The sequence below is a fragment of the Haliotis asinina genome, chromosome 9, assembly GCF_037392515.1.
Source record: "Haliotis asinina isolate JCU_RB_2024 chromosome 9, JCU_Hal_asi_v2, whole genome shotgun sequence".
Classification (NCBI taxonomy): domain Eukaryota; kingdom Metazoa; phylum Mollusca; class Gastropoda; order Lepetellida; family Haliotidae; genus Haliotis; species Haliotis asinina.
The window spans coordinates 45474258-45497610 of NC_090288.1; the positions used below are offsets into that span (position 1 = coordinate 45474258).

The window sequence follows — 23353 nt, forward strand, 5'->3', positions numbered from 1 at the left end:
TTAACCGAAGCACGAGGGTTAGTCTTGGGATTTGGTTGATTGGAGTGCTATTTACCGCCGCAATATTCTAGTTATATGGTGGTGGTCTGCAAATTATCGGACCAGACCAGTAATCAGCATAATGAATATCGATCTAAGCAACTTGGATACGACGATACCAACCAAGTCTAGCTCAGAAACGTTGTGAAAAATAAATAGCACGTCACAATTTAATTCTGGACTCACCAAAGTCCAGAAACTCTCCGCACTGCGGCGAGTCTCTCACAAGGGTTTTGAAAAAAATAAACATACAGCTGTTATGAATGTGTGCTAAGGACGAAAAGATGAATGTTTTTTCAAAAAACTTAAACTAGAACAAAATTAAACTCGCTCGCTCATGTACGAACAGCGGCCTATGGGCGAGCCCGTGGGCAGTACAATACTTACATGTTGTCTTTACAAGTGCTCCCACAACAACAATGCTCACAATATATGTAAGTGTTTAGACGTAAAAAATACGACTACTGGGATTTTATGAACACTTCAATGTATAATTGAACTGTCCCAGATAACGGACATATTTCTCATTTCAAGTACGTTTCGCTGTTTTATCTGCCGATTTGGACCCTGATAATTCCCACTGCACCATTGTGTTGTCTAGTGAGTGGTTATAAGCATACATGGAAGCTAATTCACAAAATAACACAACAGCCTATGTTTAACATTGCCAGTCAGCAGACTCACACAATATTGTACCGTGTCTATTGTCAAGGGAGGTCACCCGTTCGACCATGAATAGTTTGAAACTCTTCAAAGATCAGCGGGACAGAATATTCCCATCACCATTGCTTGTTTATTTCCTCTAGCAAAAGTTGTTACATAAATAATTGCAAAGCAGTGCGATACGTACTCAGTCCTACAATCATTGTCTTTGTATACTCCAGTATTATATGTATGTATAACAGGTATCAGAACATTCATTCAAATATATTTTGTGTTATATAAATACTTATTTATGTGCATGCATGATGATTAGTCGTTGGGATTTACAACGTGTTGTTTCCTAGGCAACAAAACTTTCAATACCTATCATTGGTTATTAATCCGAACTGTCTTAAATATTGTCCCAGCTTCAAATTATTCCCCAATGTCAACTAGTTGAAAAACTAAACACAAACGCTATCCACAATTAATCAAACTTGTATTAAATAATCGTGGAAAGAGTGCCTAACATTCCTATATTCATTGTATATATTTTTGAACATCTCATTAACCAACTCATAACAAACAATTGCAACCTACTGCAGTCAACAGGTCATACGTACCTTTTACAACTTTTCAGGAGAGTCAAAACATACCTAGTTATCTAAAATAGCTAAAGGAATGAAATGAACTTCGCTTTCCAGTACACATTTAACCATATCTTTCTGTGCATGCGTTATCTGTGTTATCATCCAACGTTTGAACAACCTGATCAATTAACAACTTTGAGGCTTCATTGGACTTAACTCTTCTCAAACAATTGTGATTTGAAAGATTGGTTTCTTCTGTGATATCTCTGGGCCATGCGCTTCAAGACTGGTTGAGTTTAAACAAGTCCATTAAACATATCTGAAATGTCACAAGTTTCTTTCAAACTGACCCTTAAACATAACAAACATATGGATGACACATGTACGGTGGTTGCGTTTTCTCACATCTATGCAAAGACAAACGTACTGAGAAAAGTCAGTGTGGGCATCGGATTTGCACAGACAGTTACACAATTGAGATTTCAGACGGTAGTGTTTGTGAATAATCATACAAAACTCTGCACACATTTGCAACATTTCAAAAATGAATACAAGGCAGAAAATACTAAAACATCAAGACTTCTGTAGGCAGCAAGATCATTGAACCTCAATAACAAAAGAAATATTTTGACTTAATGAAGCATTGTAAAGAGCTATCTCAGAACAAACAGCCTGAGTCAGAACACTTCCGGACACAACGAACTCAGTCAGACTTGGACGTATTTCGAAATTTTATCATTCCGCAAATTCTAAAGATATCTTAACATGACTCATATGAGCCAATTGAGAGAACGAAAATAATTCCATCTAAATGGATTGTTTTTTGTGCAAAAACAACCTAAGTGTGACTTACATCGTCTTGCATGTATTGTTTTTCGGCTGAGCTGTTGACCTTTACATATTTTTAACATCATCACGCTTTGACAGTGATTCATACATACATGGTAAATCAAAATCGTACAGTCAGTCCTGCTGTGGCAGAGATTTTGTTATGATCATGGACCAGATTTTGCTGCCATTATGCTTTAAAATGAAAGCAAGCCACGGCACAGGCACAGGCATGTAAGAGTATTTAGCGCATTGAACTGATTTATATCACATCACACCTGCTCTCAGCTATCTCCGTATAACACGTTTCTGACATTTGTTCCATTGTTTCCGTATCCAGTGAGGCGTACGGTTCTTCACTTGCAGTTTCTAACGCTTTGATTTTCATCTGGAGCCTGTAATGTGAAAAAAATAAACGTTACTTTTCCATGCGTCATGAGATGACAAACATGTTGAGGAAAATAGAATCCTTTCGTTAAACTAGATCGTCTATGTGTGTTTCAAATTGACTCATCTACATAAAAACAACACCAGGAAACAGGTACAGTGGATGCAAAACGTAACGTCGCTACATGAGGTGTTGTCGAGAATGAGGTTTTGAATTTAAGTCAGTTAGAATGACAACCATGTTATACTTTTTGTGTAGTCACAAGTCATAAAAGTACACATGCAAATTCCAGGAAGGAATACTGTTAGATTCACCGGAACCACGGTTTACAGTTAGAAACATCCGAAGAGGGTGCATGATATTACGAGTCGGTATCACCATTAGCCATATGTCCCATTTGTCATTCGTGTTTATAATCCCATTTCATAGTCGATTCTTCTCACTTATGAACCCTTAGTACTTCTGTAGGTAAATGGCATGACACACATGAAACAAAACAGAACGAATTTAGCAAGATTCCTGCATATTTCATTTAGGCAGAAAAATCGTTAGTTTTGTGTGTTTGCTTAATATTGAAATGTTGTCTACGTTTGTAGTATTCTGAATATACAAGTAAACAAATTTATCAAGCTTAATGACGTTTCATTTATCATATTTGGTCCTTTTTATTAGAAGTTTCAGGAAATTACCTCACTACCGTTATGAAATATGTAAAAAAGATCCAATCCAGTGAACACAAAATGTTTCGAAAACGTTTTCTTTTTATCAGGGAAATGTTTCGTGAAAACGGTTTGATAATACTTTTAAAATTTTTCGTTAAACGTTATTTTGAAACGTTGTGACGACCTCCAAACATACATTAAATTGGCAGTTTGTAAACAGTTCGGGAGTCACTTTCCCTCCCCTTACGATCCTCCCCCTGCAGATGGAAGCTAGATAAGGCTAGTGGCAGATGGAGGTGTGGCAATAGCCTGCCTCACAGTCCCTCAACTTTCTTAGCTTGCGTGCCATACATCAGTGACCAGCTGTTTAGAAACTAGGATATCTGAATGGAGACTTGTTTATAAGAACAAATTTCAAAATCCTACTCCAAATTCCATGCCAAGTTCCATTCCATCATTCCAGTTCAAACTCCATTTCATACTTTACACAATGCTGTTTCTTCTGCTACCTATCTAATCTGCCGACACGTGTTTGATCACGTGAATACTCTTGCTTATCAGCGATGTACAGGAAATCGAGGGATAATGTTACATTCGGGTCGTTGATTCCTGTTCGTTGTTTTATCGCATAAACACTTCCCTAACAATCAGACTATGATTCCTCACACCAATATAACATGGCTAATGAAATATTACATTTATAGCTTAAACGGGGCTAACAGCCTAAACATTCCTTCATTTATTATTTTCAAATTAAAAGTAATATGTAGCAAAAAATTCAGAATGAAAATAAGAATTATATTATGTTTACTTGAAACTCTACTGCTAAACATACTTGCATTGCAAATTCCAGATATTAACAGATAAGTCAGTTTTAATTAAGTAAAGAAAATGATAGGGTTATGACATGGGCAGTGCGATAATTGTTACGGTGTCACACATTACGGTAGTGACATTTTTAATAATAGCCAGGTTTACATGTTTACTTTAAAAGCTGATTTAATGAAATTGGTTAGTCAGATATTTCAGAATTTTTGGAAATAATGTGATATCTAAAAGATTTAATTTGTCTTATAACAAACAGGTAAATAATGCATGTCAGGGCAGTGATGATGTCACGGTATATAATGCTACTACCGTGACGAACCTATGGTTTTCCTCGTTGTCCCAGCCGTTACATCACCCTTTCCTTGCCGTACAAATACCCCCGAAACAAAAGATACTTACATATGTTACGGTTAATAATTTGCCTTGACAAAAGGTATAAGAAATCCTTTACGAACCAGCAGAATATAACAATGACAAGTGTACAATATTCAGTACAATGTTTGTTCGATGGGCTTTTTCTAGAAGTTGGTGAGTCAAAAATGAAACATACAGTTTTATGGATCACAGCTTCTTGTTTATTAGGTTGAGGGACGTTTCGATGTAGATTCTTACATCGATTTCAAGCTAAGTGTGAATACAACCAAATTGTGAGAAGCTTATATACATGGCATGTTGTGACTAACAGCGGATTAACATTAACAACATTGTAAACAGGTGGTACATAACAGGAAGAAGCCAGTAGGGAACTAAAATAACAAAGAGCACTAGTGGTGAAGCCAAGACGAGTGAGATTAAGTAGTAACAAGAGACACAATGCTTAGATAGTCTGTGGTTTGACTATCTCTTCATAGACCGATGGTATGTAGTATCCTTGGTCTCTGTTGATCATAGGTTTGTGGCGGCGGATTTCGATGATTTACAATAGTTTCCTTTTTGTGAAGTCTTGGATTTTGGTTGACAGGACTTCGAATTCGTCAAACTTGATTCGGTGAGTGGGGAAATTGTGTTGAAGGTCTGAGATGGCTGATTTGTGTTCTTTTATGCGGGTGTCGACGGGACACAACAACCTTTATGTACACAGTCACTGATTCTTGATCATTTCCGCAAAGTAGAGAAACTTCGCCATCGGCCTCGTCTTTATCAACAGTCAAAACACACACTTATATACAGAAGAGTTCCTAAAGGGAGGCAACACTAAAGCGGTACTTTGAAAGGCTTGTCACTAAAATACTATTACCAATGATAAAAAATGTGACTCATAATAACTATCACTCAAAACTCTAAACAGTGTGACCCAGTAATAACTGTCACTTAATCAATAACAATACAGATTACAGAAAATACACTCTCGTAACACATACTTATTGATAATGTTCATTTGATTAAATATTACGTTAAATAAGATTCCAAAGCATTTAATTACCGTTAGTGAAAATTTGGATACAACAATTAGTATGACTAATAGGATATGACCTACTACCTGGACTGCTATTCACAACGTGTTTCTAATAGTCTTAAGACTTTTACATTGTCTTAAAAATCACCATTTTTGTGAAACCACAACACATTTCTTTATTCCATACATGTCATACTACATGTTTGGCTAGTAAATAATATGTGTTACATTAGTTGGATATTCAAAGAATAAGATTTATGTATACAATAATCGAAAATTAGGAATGAATCTGTGCTGAAGGTAATTCAAAGGTGTGAAAGGTGTAAAGCTGAATAGGGCTTGTAAGTAGGTCAAGGCACCTCGCGTGACCTTAGTACTCCCAGTGACAAACAACGTACACTTGGTCCGGTCTTGTGAAGTCATATTTGGTGGTTGCGCATTTTGGAACCAGAACCGTTTCTTGAATATATATGTACAGGACCTATGGGGATCGTTGTTCAAATGTGAGTGAGTGAGTATGCTTTTAACAATACTTTAGCTATATCATGAACAGGGACACCCGAAATACACTCGACAGACTGTACCGATGTGGAAAATCGAACCCGTGCTTTCGGCCTGAAGAGAGAACTCTCTAACCACTAGACTACCCCATCGCCCCTATTTAAAAGACATTTCTGTAAATGGCAACCATCAGCAACATGTTGGTATCTGGATTGTCTAGAATAGAGAAACAAAACAAAGAAGAAAAACCTCCAAAAAATCGCAAATAGATACATTTTGAGATGGTTCCGAGATAAAGTAAGTTCGTGTAGGTGACATGACATTAGGTCGATGTACACACGTCGTTTGTGTCCCGTATTATAGATCTCGACAGTAACAGAAAAGATTTTAGCAGCCCTATTCAATAAATGCAAACATTTGCAAACAAAACTAAGCTGTTACTCACCTTCTGATGCACAGAAAAGCAATCAGCACAATGATGAATATGACAACCCCACATGTTATTGCAACTGCTAACGTTGTGAGGAAAGAAGCATTGTTAGCGCCCGCTGAAAATCCAATGTTGTTAAGTAAACTGATTTGCAAACATGTGAGGACGTTGCATGCAGGGTATGTCCAATGTCCAATGCACATTGTTGCATTAAAACGCTTTCATCTCCAAATGTTCAGAAAAGTGTCTGTACAAGAGTACATTTCATTCATTTTAGTTGGCGTAATGCCTGTTTCTGATAAACAATAAATAATAAAAAACCCAAATATTGTCAACAATGGGTACAACATATGATTACATACCTGTAAGCTTGATTTTCACGGTGGGATTGTCAGACTGTATCATTACATAAACTCATCCCCTTTTACGATTTTCCTCACTTAATCTGATTGGAAATACTATGCATCCATTGGCCATTCTGTACGTACATGTTTGGCAGTCGTTGAAGCCAGGAGTGCATCCGCTAAAGCAGTAACCAGTGATCTTGTCACATACTTCCTTGTTGTCCAGACAGTGACATTGTTTATCACACCTCTCGCCAAACCATCCATCACTGCAAGCTATATTACAGTGATAGTAATTATCCAGTCGTGGATGTTAAACAGGTGTAGAAAATGACATATTTTTCAAGGAAATGTAATGGGATACTCCTTCATTCGAATATATAACTGACAAAGTTCAATACTATTCATTTGGTCAGGCATTTAATGTATTTGTGACATCCTGATAAGGATGGTTTTGTATAATTTTAAACTGACTGGCGAAAGAAAGTATACCAAAAGTACCCATTTCTCATATTTCAAAGAAATAGTTTTGTTGGTAAATTATACACTGAAACATGTCGCGCCAACGTAGCAATGAGATACCTGAAGTGAACTTCACATGCATGGCGAGAATATAATATGATTAAGTGATTAAATGCACTAACGGTATACAGGTTAGTGTCCGGACAGGTTACACATGCAGCTTTGAAAAAAAGATCACCGCAGATATGCCACGACTATCAGCAGCTGAATGTGAGAGGGACCAGCTATGCACCAGATAAGGTCGACACCCGCAAACGTTGCAAGAACCTTCGACTGCACCCGTGTTGCCGTCTCTAGACTGCTGCAACGTTACAGGCAGGCGGGCTATACTTTGGACAGACCAAGAAGAGGGAGAACGCGAGTAACAAAACCAGCTGAAGACCGGCATTTCAGAAATCGTTTCCTGACGGTAACGTCATCAGGGTCGGATTCCCTTGATCACCGTGTCAGTCGATACATGGTTGCCAGACGTGTTCGGGCAGTAGGTATCAGAGTCTACAGACCCTCCAAAGCAGATTTGTTGCGAGTACAGACGTCACAGATCACGTTGGGCCTGAGTTGTTCGTATTTGGCAGCGACGGGAGGAACAGTGGCCAGCACGTTCTCCAGATATGTTCCCGAGCATATGACAGACGCGTTCGGAAAAGCACTAACCCACCACAGATTAGACAACTTAAACAAGCCCTCAAGGACGAATAGTGTTGCATACCGCGTGACCTCTGACGTCTGACATCTTTAGTTAGAAGGAGGCTGCGTGCCTGTATTAATGCAAGGGGTGGACATATAGGATGCTAAACTGCTGGTAGTGAACATTAGTTGTGTGTAACGCAGTACTTGATTATCCTCAGTGTGATGGGGAATTGGGTTTCTGGACCCCCAGTGCACTTCCGTGACCCCACTTGTTTCGGCAGTATGAGTGTGATTTTTAGCTCAGGGTGAGAGAAGATGTTGTTAACGCCACTGTTTGTGTGTCTGGGTTCTCTGGATCAATGATAATGACGTTTTGAAAACCGAGTATACTTTCTTTTGATGGTCACTTCAATTCTATTGACAAAGTATACTCTTAATTTTACTGGTAATTCTGTGCAAATAATATGTACGCACGTGTCTGACAGTTTGCGCCGGTGAATCCAGGAGTGCATCCACCAGAGCAGTGTCCGGTGATCTTGTCACATACTTCCTTGCTATCTAGACAGTGACATTGTTTGTCACAGTCGTCACCAAACCAGCCGTCGCTACAAACTGTGTAATAAAGATGGTATTGGACACATAAATGCATTGAACTACACAACGAAAAAGTGTTGAGAGATCCACTCTTCCTCTTTAGGGAGAGCATGTGCTGGTTCAGTTGGCCTTATCTGTGAATATCTGTCAAGACTTATTCATTAACAGACCACTGTGAATATCTGTCAAGACTTATTCATTAACAGACCTCTGTGAATATCTGTCAAGACTTATGCATTAACAGACCACTGCGATGAGTGGGAATATTGCTGACTGAAGCACAGAATAACAAGACTGCATTCCGACGTTGGGCCAGCGTCTGCAATACAATGTTGTTCCACAGAAAACGTCGAAGGACAATTGAACTTCAAATCCCCATGCATTAATTCCGCTTTCTCAGTTACTGTTTTTTGGATACTGGAAAATATTTGTACCAACGAACCAGTCTTCAAGTTGATCTCACATTGAACTCCATCCATGAAACGGAAGTTTATTTAAATGCACCCCATTTATCCCATTCTCCTAATAGTGTACCCACAGTGAATATGTGAAAGTGGTTGGTACCAACTTAAGAAGAGACGTTAGATGAACATAGGTATTAAGAGATTTTTGTAGCTCTTGGTGGTATTGCTGATATTTCGGTACATACCAAATATTTGAACCTCACACAGAGTGAGAAACTCCTGGGGTGTCCGTATGGTAACTGAGTTTCCATATAATGGCTGTCTGCAGGTGACGTCTATGACAGAATCAGGTCGTTCAGCTGGTGACCAATCGTAGCAGGTCTGGTTGTCCACCAGGATCTCCATGCCGTTATTTCGATGTGTGTCTGTACATATTTGGTGTAAAATGTCAGTGACTGGGGGCTATTTAGATGTTTGGTTTAGCGTAACCTATGTACTTAATTTGCAATTCTAATGAATTATTGGATGGTCTAGAAAACATCTGTTTCAAATCTTGCATCTATCATAATTCAGAAAATGTTTATATAGACGCTTCAATACTCACATGTGTTGCGGAGATACAGTTTCAAGTGGTGAATTTTATAATGACCGCTTGAACTGAGAAATACTGTCCATGATGGAGTCGTGTCTCCAACGTCAGTATGACCACATAGGCCATCTTGGTTGTTGTGATTGGAAACTATTCCATCCACCGCATAGTCCGATGTCAGATTCAGTGGAATGGACGTTTGATGCCGTTTAAGGTAGACGGAGGTCTGAGTTGCAGGTCTTTTCAGAGCAACGTTTTCTGACGAAACAATTCAAAACTGGATATTTTCCAATTAATTAAATGACCAATATGACCACAGGGATAATTGCAGTTGCTTCCCTCAGCTAACATCGATGATGGAAACATTACTTTTACGTTTTCCAATGAATAAAATGTCTCGGTTAGACTCATAATTTTACAGCGACAGGGTAACGTTTGCGATGTTTACGGTGTCACAATGCAATCGTGGAATGTAGCTTGACTAGTCTGCTTTATCTGGATGTACTGATTTGAACTGAACTTACGTTGGTGGGAGAAATGCGACATTGGTATTGGTCTATATGTTTATCGTTTATCACAGATGTAATTAAAAAATTCAGAGAAGGATAGAACAGCGAGTGAGTTAGTCCTATACAACCCCAACATGTAAAATCAAGACAAAATGTGAAAACTAACGCAATGTGTGAAAACGTAACCGTTACGCAAAACGTAAAATAACTAAAGCAATATGTAAAACATTAAGGCCAAATGTACAACACATATCACAAAATGTGAAAATAATTTTCAACTTACTGTGCTAAAAATCAAGATACCCCAATGTTTCTGACATAATAAACCTCATATTACGTTTTCCTTTTACCAAATTTTACCTCGTTCAATATATATGAAAGCAAAGTCGATACACATATGATTTACTTGCATATAGAGATATTTTAATCGTTCTTATAGTATCTTTTCCAAAGCGTTCAATGAATAATCGTTTTCTTCACACTGTTTACATAAAAAGTATTTTGGGTTATGTTCATTATGATTGGGTTTGACTCTCTCAAACTGTCCATTCCGCTGTTGATAATCTGTGATTTTTTAAAAAGAAAATTACTTATTTATCCATATAATCCGTTAACTGGATGTTGTTCAAAGTTAGGACCTAACAGCTGATCTTGCCGAGATGTTTGGGTATAGAATAGAATAGAATAACTGGTCCCATTTGCACTGATGTTTGATATAACGTCAGTTCATCACGTGAATAGCACAGAATACACAGCGAATGGCACTCTATATGATTAAATGGTGAACTATTTTTTCTTGCTTTGTGATTTTGCAGTTCATTGATCATGGCATTGACATTATTGATAGATTCCGTTTTTTGAAACCTTAAACAGCGAATCCTGTTCCCCCTTTACATCCATTTTTCATATCACTTAATTTGCATCAAATGCAATAACATTATTTCATTAAATTTGAAAGGTCAACATCGGCATGACTCGATTTCATGGGCAGCAATACTATCTGTGACTTGACTGAAGGAAATGAGATATGACTGGAAAGGAAATACCCGAATGTTTGCGATGCAGCTTGAACGTTCATTATACCTTAAACTGCAAGATGGAGTTACCATTTCTAATCAAAGTTGAATCTAAATGAGTCCGCCGAAACATTTATACTTACACAGTAATTTTCACATTTTGGAGGAAGATCTTGTATGTAGACACATCATGATAAGTATGATATTTTCTCTAAAATTTATTGAAAGTGTTTCTGAAAAAAGTACCAACTCTCTCTTAATTCCTTTGGGATGGCGGAAATCTTTTTGTAGCTAATACATTAGTTCCAGATAGGAAAAAGAACAAATATGACAATAGGATAAATGTGAACACAAAACAGGTCTACATAAACAATGAACAGAAAATTTTAATAAACGCAAGAAAATGACACCTACTGAATTTCAAGTTAAATTGCTATCGTACCAAATGTCACGAATAATTGTATATCAACAGTTTTGCTCTATGTGCACGTTGTACGATGAAAAAGAGACCCAAAGGTAAAACTCCTTGAATAGGACATAATAAATACAACCCGTATTTAAAAAACAAACAAAAAAACAACAACAAAAAAACAAAAACAAAAAAAAAAACCCAAAGAAACAACACCCAAGAGCAAATGGTACGTTAACGTGTGTCTCTCATGTAGGTCATTTTCTGTGCTGCATATGTTTAACATCGTAGAAAACTCCTTGAAATTCGAAAATATGTGAACACAGAATAGGGAAGCGAAAATCGATGTATTGTAAGATGTCAAAATGGATTAACTGATGAGGGAAACATCAGTGCTCACGTTTCTGGCAGGTCGGACCGAACCATCCCTTGATACATCCGCCATGTTGGTTACAAGTGGTTGACAGAGATGCTCTGCTTGAAATTGCATTGTAGAAATGGCTTTCTCCAGCTACAATTTGCAAAAATGTTTCAGTTCAAACACAAGATACAAAATGAGTTATTTCCCCTTCCTTGAAAATTAAGAATCTACAGTACAGTACAGTCCACATCATTTTAATAGTGTTAATCGTAATCGTATCACGGCCGCAAGCAAAGGTCAGAAATCAACATGAGTGGTTGCATCTTGGCAGCACTGGAGCAATAATGTTCTTGACATTCAATAATGTGTTCCACTGGAGATATTGCTTGATATCTGTCAGGAGATATTGTTTTGATAGTAGATTGTGTACCATGCACTGACCTCATCCATTATATGAGATTGCAATGCAGTGCTATGACATAATAAACGTGATGACGTCACAATGCTATAAATCGCTGATCTGTAAATCTAATTTCAGTACACTGTTCAGAGATGTACATTTTAAGCTGAAAACTAATGAGGAGTGATTTTTAACTCTCACTGATAATTATAAACAAATATGCTCGACAAGCCTAGAATATGTGTAACCTATCGACTCGTGTTGATATCCATAACTGATATCCGTAGACACTTGGATGAGACTCTCTATATATGCAAAGCGTAATACTTTATCAACATCACTATGGTATGTGTAGTATATTTATTTAATTGAGATATAAAAGTTAAGAGAAAGATGACAGAGGTGCCACATTCGTTACACATTGCCATTGTTGCTTAATAATACAGTGAAATGAAATGCATGTACGAAATTCAATAATATTGTATCTTACCAACTGCTGTGGACAGCAGGAACAGCTCAAACACAAAGAGCAGCCACATTGTCTCTGTCCTTGTTGAGCCTACATGGACGAGAAACAAGTACTTCAGTTCAAGAATCTAAATCTTGTTACAACGTACGAAGTTACGAAACGTAGTCACTTCTATTTTTGATCCACCAGCTTCCAGAAGGCAGACCAAAAACTTCGATATGCATGTAGCTGCTTGTTGCTGTCAAGTAGCACATTCAAATGAGCCCAGTTTAATCTTGCCACGGAGCACAACCATCTAAGTCATTCCATGGAAGCCTAAACTGTGTTTTGGAAGTCACAATCAAGACAGGATAGAACATAATATTGTTCTGTCTCATTCAATTAAGGTATCGAACAATGATATATTTCATACGACTACTGAAAAGCGCCACTCAAACGTGATATTTGCGTCGATTGTTCATACGACGAAAAGCAATGTTTTACATATAATGTTCTCTTGTCATTGTATCTGTAATAACATTAAGTGACGTCATAGCATATATTAACTCACCCAATGACTCACTCATAGCATATTCAGTTCATAACCACATGGAATCATATCTCACAACTATGAACGTTCACATAGAGAGAACATTATGAGAATAGTATCTGGTTTTGTATTCTACACTCTACCATAGCTACGTGAAATGTTCGAATTATTGTTCATTCAATAATATCAGACGCTATCAGTTTTGAACTGGTCTTTGAAGGGCTTTTAGAAGTGAAATACATAAGAATGAAGATTGTTATGGATATCAACTTCTTATTTTGACAACACAACGTTTCGGAGTTAATGCTTACTGGACCCAGTTGTCAACACCCTAGCCCGAGAGGATGCATCTACCAGATCCCTTACAACTGTTGCGACCTATACATTGGAGAAACGCTGAGATCAATCACGAACGAAAGATTACCAGACCTCCGTCAGCAAAGTTGACCAGAAATCGGCCATCTCTGAACACATTCTCAAGAACTCTGGACATTCAGTCGATGGGAGGACACTAGGATACTATCTACCAACAACAAGAACTGGCGCCAAAGGAAACTACAAGAGGCCATCGAGATCCGGAGACAGAAACCAGCAATCAACCGAGACCAAGGAGTGTACCTACCAAGGGACTTGTTGATAAATTAATCTCTTCTATCTGTGTACACTTCATCTATGTAATTCATTAGTGTTTACACACGTGTACATCCTTTATTATCATCCCTATCATGTACACCATCCTTAATCCTCATCCAATCATGTGTATGTCATCACCATTGGCCTCCTTAATCCTCAATCATGTACATCGTCCTTAATCCCCATCTGTGTTATGTAAACATAATCTTACCATTGGCTTCCATGATTGTCATCATAACTGTCGGCTCCCTATCAGTGCTTATTTATACTGGCTTCCAGCTTTTGTTAACGCATTCCACTTGTTACTTTGTTATTGTTTACCTGTACATATAAACATAGCTCTGCACCCCCTTCTCATTCACCTGATAAAGGAGTAAGCATTAACTCCAAAACGTTCATAATAAGAAGCTGATATCCATGAAAATCTTCATTCCTAATTTTGAACTGAATATGCGTCTGATTTCACGGCGCTTCACTGCGCAGGTATACAACACTGTCGCACTACTTCAGCTTGACCACCACCATGTCTCGTATTAACACAACAGACGTCATGGAAATGGTGATAAAACATTTATTAAGACTCGAAAACTACAAGTATATGATTTTCAGGCCACAAGTATCAGGGAACCTCACCATTATATTACCTTCTATTCTAAAAATATTCAAACTCAATTTCAATACACAGCCCCAAACCTAAACAACCAATATCTAAGAAGAGTTCGGCCTCAAATGAAGTTTAGGAGCTATCAGTTAGGTCTGACATTCATCTAATTTCTACATACAGTACGTTTATCTCCTAAATCTGATTCCTGAAGAAAAATTCCACCCAAAAGCCTACCCATATAATGCTCCGAATTAAGGGCCTTAAATCTAGTATTCGATACATCTTTGTCATAAGTCGTGTGTTCCTGTCTTCTTTCACCGCAGTGTTGGCAATGCAGATTTGTCCCATCACATCACACAGACAGATACTAGGTTGTGTTTCTGTAATTTAGCACAACAGTGATCAATGCTGCTCTGTTTTCATAATTCTTTGATTCTCGTTGAAGTTGCTGCGACAAATATGTTTAGCTGAGATCTCTTCTGTTGTTGTGAATGAACATTATCTATGTTACCGGTTAGGAATACCAAACTGTGGGAAATTATGTGCTCTAAAGGAAGGTAGAGTGTTTTGGCCGTTGTCATTAATGGCTAATTGCAGAAGCCTGGTCTTGCCTATGACGATTCGTGCTACCCGTGCTTCTAAAAGTTCAGAACTGACATTGAGGTGTTCGATAAAATAGAAACTTTGTTCACTGGAGTTTTCTCCAGTTCAAAACTTTAGAGTGAAGTCTTCAGTTGATCTCTTCTTCACATCACATTTGAGTCCTTGAGAGTGACATTGATTCAAAAGAAAGGGAACAATAATTCCATTACATTGTTCATTACATAAATTGAATGTTCAGTTACTGCGATAAAAACGTTTGAAAGACCATAACCAACAGTTACGCTCGAAGTGTAGTTCAGCTTCTGTTGATGATGAATTTCATTTCCTCTCGTTATATCCTGATTAAGAGACATGTAGAACTTTTTGTACCACCACGCCATAAATATCCATTCAATTTATTCCATTTCCATTATCCTTCTGTACTTACTTCTGTATGTACTCATTATAAGACAGGAGTACTTTTGGTACCACCACATTATTTTAACAAGTTAAATTTGTCTCATTAATGTCGACAACATATCCTGATCGTATGAAGAATATATCATCGTTCCTCGAAAGAAATGTTTCATCTAAGTAATGCTGCATTGTATATCATTATATCTTGCGCAATGAATGATGCGTTTTTGCACCTTAGCACTACGGGCCATGAGGCCTCAATTATGAAATGAACGGGTCACTTGTAACTTGCAGTACATATTGAAAAACGCCGACACATATCACAATAAATCTCCGTGCGAATGTTTTGGCAATACCCAACCCTAGTAGGTCAGTAGCAGTGACGTCAACCACTTTGAATTTACCCATGTGAATGGTCACGTGAGGACATTAAATAATACTTTTTACGGCATATCTCATCAATGTCTTTAGTTTTAATGTTCAACTCTATAATTGCTCCACCAAGTATATTTCGCTATGTGTCTGAGTCTTAAGAACTATTTGCAGCAGCATGCATTATCAACTGTTATTTCATGTTATTGTAGACACATTTAAGGGAGGTCCAGGGCCTTTAATTAAATCACAAAACGTATGATACATTACACACTGTAACTGCCTATAATAGTAATTATAATAGTTCCTTTCAGCTTCCTATGCATCTTCTACGAGGCAACTAACACAAATTCTCGCAACGAAATATACACCTCGAAATTAATTAAGCACCACCAAATTCAAAATGACATAAAGCATGTTTTACCGGAAAAATTCAAATGATACTTCACACATACAATATATGACCCTTTCTGAACACGTTACTGTAAAGGTTAAGGAGTTTTACTGGTTTAGTGTTGCATAGAATGCACGTAAAACAAGCAACCCCACCCAGCTTAAAATGAGCTTTACAGTGTAATCATCTTGTCATAGAGTGTCTCAATATTGTTTCAATATTCATTGGCTCGTCGTAGGGTGCCATAAAACTTGAGATGGCAAATTATTGGTACCCCACAGGGTAGGACGATATCTTCACGAAGTATCAGGAACAGGCTGAAGGCGGCAGAATACATGGCTAGAAGACCTATCAGACGTCCCATGCTTACCATAAACCATCGTGCAGCTCGTTTACAATGGTCTAGACTACGTCAACGCTGGAATCTTGCGTCATGGAGAAGAGTCCATTTCTCTGATGAGAGTCGGTTTTTATTGCAAGTTGTTGACGGCCGTTTACGGGTCTGGAAACGATCAAAAACGGCAATGACAGAACGGAACATTGCAGAGACCATTCCATGCGGTGGAGGTTCAGTCATGGCATGGGGTGTGTCTCCCATGGCTGCACACTTGATTTAGTCACGGTGCAGGAGAATTTGAACCCACTCCGATATCAACGCGAGTTGTTGCAAACAAGTGTTGTTCCATATTTTGACAGTCACGTGTTGGCAGACCGTCCAATTTTCATGGGTGACAACGCGAGACGCCACAGACCACATGCCGTAATTCAATTTTAACGTCGAAACGCTGTAGAGACAATTCCCTGGCCTGCCGGAAGTTCTGATCTCAATCCGATATTTAGGATATCTTAGGCCGTCGAGTTCGACAAAGAGACCCCCTGTACAAACTTTACGTGAACTGGAAGCTGTACTGCATGAAGAATGGGCCAGGCTCTCTCAGCGTTAGATTGAAAGACCGATCCAGGGAATGAGGAGACGAATTGAGGCAGTCGTGCGTGTGCGTGGTGGTTACACAAAATATTCACACTAACTATGCTTTCTGGCTCTTAAGACACTGTTGACAGGACAGGATTGCTTTTGCATCCAGAACCATGTCAAATTGCATGTACGACAATAGTTATTTTCAACATGTCTTTTTCACAGATTTGAACCTTTTACAATATTGTCTATAACATGGAACAAAATCCAATCTGAATCCACCAAAAGGTATCTTTGTTTCCATTTATGTCGATACTATGCAGAAAAAATACTGTCCCAGTAATGCACAGTCCCAGTACGGAGGATGCAGTGGAGACAGCAGTTGTCGCCCTTTGGGGTAGGTGCCGAAACCGAATGCAGCAGTCTTGTGTGGAAGTAGTGACACATGGCCTATCGGATCTGGGAAGGTCACGTGTTGATCACTGCTGCCGGTTCCATCTCCTCGATATAGTTCTAGGAGAGACGTTGCAAGACATTGCAACCTTTGATTTGGACTCACCTGCTTACAACCGTTCAGTTCCGTTGTACCTCTGAGATTCGCGCAGTCTTGGCATTATGGAATCCGTGCTAAAACGTTTGAACTGAGGTGAAGCAAAATCGGGAACCCTGCACTTTCATAGTGCTTGATGTGCCTTTTGCATGTGCATACCATGTCTTTTTGCAAGTGACTAAAAACAGCAGTTCCGTTTTTTTGCGAATTTTCACTGTCACTCATCTGTATACAAAGTCATGGATTCGTGCGATTAAAATACATTTTCTAAGCACCATAACACAAAATGTTAAGCTTTCGTAACTGAGTTTCTAAGGAACTACAAGGAAAATTTCACGTTTTCGTTACCTGTTTTTAAGAGTATATTTTGATTTATTAATATGTAGGCCCGTGCAGTCCATTTAAATCAGTTTGCTGGCAGAATGCGCACAGTTTCAAACTCATGTTGGCCTTCAATAATCCATGCTTCTCGTGAGAAATGACTATCGAGATTGGTTGGTCAGGCTCGCTGACTTGGTAGACACACGTCATCGTTTCCCAATGGCGCAGTTCCCCACCTGATTGTCTGGTCTAAATTCGATTATTTACAGGCAGCCACCATGTAGGTGGAATATTGCTAAATGCGTAAAACTAAACTTACCCACACAAACCCCTGTCTATAATCAGACAATCAGCAGGTGATCATTGTTAGGTGCTGTCAACGTCAATCATGAGAAGGGTCTGATAACATCGTTCTCCTACAGTATATTAGGATCATATCATGTAACGACGTTTTTAACACGGACATTCGATGCCAAAAAGTCGTTCAGAAAGCGTTTTATTTTTGAAGAATAACTACACACAAAAATACGATGTTTCCAGATTTGCCGTAATCCGCTTTTATATTCTTTTGCACATGTATACTGACCAGCAAAAGAAACGCAACCTGTTGTTTGTAAAGATTATACAACATGACATAGACATAAACACGATCACTTTTACGAAATTTCAAATTTCACTTGCGTTTCTTTTGCTGTTTAGTATATTTGGACTAAAATTTCGTTATTTGATGGTTTCACACCAAATTCGTATGGTGATTTGCGTATATGTTATTCGTTTATTTAATTCTTATAACGAAAAAGCGAAAACAGCAACGCAGGATAATATACTACAAAACATACTTGAACACCCTAAACTATATATCCGCTTAAATGTGGTGAGGTCATTTGTACCTTGAGGCAAACGAAACTTTTTGTATGCTAAATGGGCAACATGTTTGAACATGTAGCGGGGCAACTAATTCAGTATTCGTTGAGGTCGAGAGAATTGAAACATTGGTGAAAAATAGGGGTGGTGAAACACACCTGCATCACGTTTAATTCAAACGCCCAAACAGAACAACCCAGGGCATGTGGAAGACAGAGGTCCCATGCGGCGGACGTGGAAGGGTTCATGCGTCTAGCTTCCCGTGCTTACAAATTTAGCCGGGTCAAGTTGAACAGATATTCTTTAAAGGACTGTAATCATGTGTACATGGAATGGCTGTTAATGATTTCCAGTGTGATGGCGCACGATGAGTGCATGTTCACAAGTGGTCAGTTTTTGTTACATAGGGTGAGAACTATCTGGCCGGAACTGGAGATGGTCAATGAGTTCAAAGCCACAATCGCGGATTGTTGACATGGCCACCACCGATTTGTGAACAGGCGCATTGTCTTGGTGGAAGAGGACACCTTTAGCGATCATCCCTCGTCGTTTGGCTTTGATTGCTTCTCGCAACTGGCTCAGTAGATCAGCATAGTATCTGCCGTTGATAGTTTGACCTTTTTCAAGATAATCAATGAGCAGAATACCCCTGGAATCCCAAAAGACTGATGCCATCACCTTCCCAGCTGAAGGAACAGACTTGGCTTTCTTCGGAGCTGGTGAATCAGGATGCTTCCACTGTTTTGACTGTAGTTTTGTTTCTGGTTGAAAGTGATGTATCCAGGTCTCATGCATGGTTACAAATCGTGCCACAAAATCATCGGGATCTGCTTCAAAACGACGCAAATTGTCAAGGGACATCTGGAACCTGACACGTTTCTGTTCTGCTGTCAAGAGCTTTGGCACCCATCTTGCAGAAACTTTCGTCATTCCTAATTCGTAGGTGATAATATGCTCAACCCTCTCATGAGAGATGCCCACTACACTAGCAATATGTCGAGTAGTCAATCGTCGATCATCCATCAACATATCGAGCGCTCGCGTGATGTTTTCTTGAGTGGTTGCTGTTGAAGGCCTTCCTGAGCGTGGGTCATCATCAAGGCTTTGTCTGCCACTTGATGACTGCCCTGTATTCAGTTTTGTCCTTTTCTGATGATTTCAGAGGGTAGGTTTACCAAAAGAGCTGTAGTTGAGATAAAACTATTAGTACGTTTGTAGTTCTTGTGTCTATGATTCACTAAATGATTGTCCTCATTGGTGGCAAACACCTGTCTCTACCTGGTGGGGAAAAACCACTCAGACTGAGAACTTTTCAGCCAACCCTCGTAGGGACGGTATGTGGTGGTGTGTGGTGATGTGTGGTGGTGGTGGTGGTGTTTGGTTGTAGTGTTTGGTGGTGGTGTGTGGTGTGTGGTGTGTGGTGGTGTTTGGTTGTAGTGTTTGGTGGTGGTGTGTGGTGTGTGGTGTGTGGTGGTGTTTGGTTGTAGTGTTTGGTGGTGGTGGTGGTGGTGGTGTTTGGTTGTAGTGTTTGGTGGTGGTGGTGTGTGGTGGTGTTTGGTTGTAGTGTTTGGTGGTGGTGTTTGGTTGTAGTGTTTGTTGGTGGTGTTTGGTTGTAGTGTTTGGTGGTGTTGGTGTTGGTGTTGGTGTTGGTGGTGTTTGGTTGTAGTGTTTGGTGGGGGTGGTGGTGGTGGTGTTTGGTTGTAGTGTGTGATGGTGTGTGGTGGTGGTGGTGGTGTGTGGTGTGTGGTGTGGTGGTGGTGGTGTTTGGTTGTAGTGTGTGGTGGTGTTGGTGTTGGTGTTGGTGGTGGTGGTGTGTGGACTATTTATGGGTTATGCAACAATTACAGATTGAAGATGGGCTTTAAAACTACCCAAGACATATGCTACACATAGAGGTGGTGGTGGTGGTGGTGTTTTGTTGTGGGTGGTGGTGGTGGTGTGTGGTGTGTGGAGTGTGGTGGTGGTGGTCTTTGGTTATGTGTGTTGTTGGATGTGGTGGTGTGATGGTGGTAGTGCTGGTGTGTGGTGGTGGTGTGTGGTGGTGGTGTGTGGTGTTTGGTTGTGTGTGGTGTTGGTGGTGGTGTGTGGTGGTGTTTGGTTGTAGTGTTTGGTGGTGGTGTTTGGTTTTAGTGTTTGTTGGTAGTGTTTGGTTGTAGTGACTGCCCTGTATTCAGTTTTGTCCTTTTCTGATGATTTCAGAGGGTAGGTTTACCAAAAGAGCTGTAGTTGAGATAAAACTATTAGTACGTTTGTAGTTCTTGTGTCTATGATTCACTAAATGATTGTCCTCATTGGTGGCAAACACCTGTCTCTACCTGGTGGGAAAAAAACACTCAGGCTGAGAACGTTTCAGCCAACCCTCGTAGGGACGGTATGTGGTGGTGTGGGGTGTGTGTGGTGGTGTTTGGTTGTAGTGTTTGGTGGTGGTGGTGGTGGTGGTGGTGGTGTTTGGTTGTAGTGTTTGGTGGTGGTGGTGGTGGTGGTGGTGTTTGGTTGTAGTGTTTGGTGGTGCTGGTGGTGTGTGGTGGTGTTTGGTTGTAGTGTTGGTTGGTGGTGTTTGGTTGTAGTGTTTGGTGGTGTTGGTGTTGGTTGTTGGTGGTGTTTGGTTGTAGTGTTTGGTGGTGGTGGTGGTGGTGGTGGTGTTTGGTTGTAGTGTGTGGTGGTGGTGTGTGGTGATGGTGGTGTGTGGTGGTGTGTGGTGGTGTGTGGTGTGTGGTGTGTGGTGTGTGGTGTGTGGTGTGTGGTGTGTGGTGGTGGTGTTTGGTTGTAGTGTGTGGTGGTGTTGGTGGTGGTGGTGGTGTGTGGACTATTTATGGGTTATGCAACAATTACAGATTGAAGATGGGCTTTAAAACTACCCAAGACATATGCTACACATAGAGGTGGTGGTGGTGGTGTTTTGTTGTGGGTGGTGGTGGTGGTGTGTGGTGTGTGGTGTGTGGTGTGTGGTGTGTGGTGTGTGGTGGTGGTGGTCTTTGGTTATGTGTGTTGTTGGATGTGGTGGTGTGATGGTGGTAGTGCTGGTGTGTGGTGGTGGTGTGTGGTGGTGTTTGGTTGTAGTGTTTTGTGGTGGTGTTTGGTTTTAGTGTTTGTTGGTAGTGTTTGGTTGTAGTGACTGCCCTGTATTCAGTTTTGTCCTTTTCTGTTGATTTCAGAGGGTAGGTTTACCAAAAGAGCTGTAGTTGAGATAAAACTATTAGTACGTTTGTAGTTCTTGTGTCTATGATTCACTAAATGATTGTCCTCATTGGTGGCAAACACCTGTCTCTACCTGGTGGGGAAAAACCACTCAGGCTGAGAACTTTTCAGCCAACCCTCGTAGGGACGGTATGTGGTGGTGTGTGGTGGTGTGTGGTGGTGGTGGTGGTGTTTGGTTGTAGTGTTTGGTGGTGGTGGTGGTGGTGGTGTGTGGTAGTGTGTGGTGGTGTTTGGTTGTAGTGTTTGGTGGTGGTGGTGCTGGTGGTGGTGCTAGTGGTGTGTTGTGGTGTTTGGTTGTAGTGTTTGGTGGTGGTGGTGTGTGGTGGTGTTTGGTTTTAGTGTTTGGTGTTGGTGGTGGTGGTGGTGGTGTTTGGTTGTAGTGTGTGGTGGTGTGTGGTGGTGGTGGTGGTGTGTGGTGTGTGGTGGTGTGTGGTGTGTGGTGTGGTGGTGGTGGTGTTTGGTTGTAGTGTGTGGTGGTGTTGGTGTTGGTGTTGGTGGTGTGTGGACTATTTATGGGTTATGCAACAATTACAGATTGAAGATGGGCTTTAAAACTACCCAAGACTTATGCTACACATAGAGGTGGTGGTGTTTTGTTGTGGGTGGTGGTGGTGGTGTGTGGTGTGTGGTGGTGGTGGTCTTTGGTTATGTGTCTTGTTGGATGTGGTGGTGTGATGGTGGTAGTGCTGGTGTGTGGTGGTGGTCTGTGGTGGTGGTGGTGGTGGTGTTTGGTTGTGTGTGGTGTTGGTGGTGGTGTGATGGTGGTGTGTGGTGGTGTTTGGTTGTGTGGTGGTGGTGGTGGTGGTGTGTGGTGTGTGGTGTGTGGTGGTGTTGGTGTTGGTGGTGTTTGGTTGTGTGTGGTGTTGGTGTTGTTGTTGTTGGTGGTGGTGGTGTGTGATGGTGTGTGGTGGTGGTGGTGTTTGGTTGTAGTGTTTGGTGGTGGTGGTGATGGTGTGTGGTTGCTCGTTACTAAATTGTCATTCTGTAAGTTTTCATAAATGGAGAGCAATGGTACTTTCATTTCATATTTCTGTGAATGTGAGTCACCTTCTGGAAACTGCTTATACACAAAATCCTAAAAATCAGAGTGTTACTGGTCGACTATTTATGGGTTATGCAACAATTACAGATTTGAAGATGGGCTTTAAAAGTACCCAAGACATTTGCTATACAACAAGGACTTGTTACAGCTTGAACGTACCATGGATGTAAATTACTCACCTACGAGTGCAGCTGATTGATAGTTGAAATATGACGAGATAGACATTAAATGACAAATGCCTCTTACAAATTATACGTTGTCTTAGTCATGAAGAGAGTTTGGTTTAAAAAAAACCTATTTATTGTAGTGGTGTTGTTAGCTTACAAGGATGTACATCTGTTGCATCCTGATTGATTTCATCGTCTCAGAGCTTCCGGCTC

General features: G+C 40.0%; 1 protein-coding gene across 1 annotated transcript; it reads right to left on the reverse strand.

Moving 5' to 3' along the window:
* Positions 1–2345: 2345 nt before the first annotated feature.
* Positions 2346–12621, reverse strand: LOC137296632 (uncharacterized). Its single transcript, XM_067828445.1, has 8 exons — positions 12573–12621; positions 11722–11832; positions 9403–9645; positions 9044–9223; positions 8275–8412; positions 6793–6924; positions 6320–6422; positions 2346–2494 (listed from the first exon to the last, which is right to left on the reverse strand). The coding sequence occupies exons 1-8, from the start codon at positions 12619–12621 to the stop codon at positions 2362–2364; spliced, it is 1089 nt and encodes a 362-aa protein (XP_067684546.1). The 3' UTR covers positions 2346–2361.
* Between the last annotated feature and the right edge of the window lie 10732 nt (positions 12622–23353).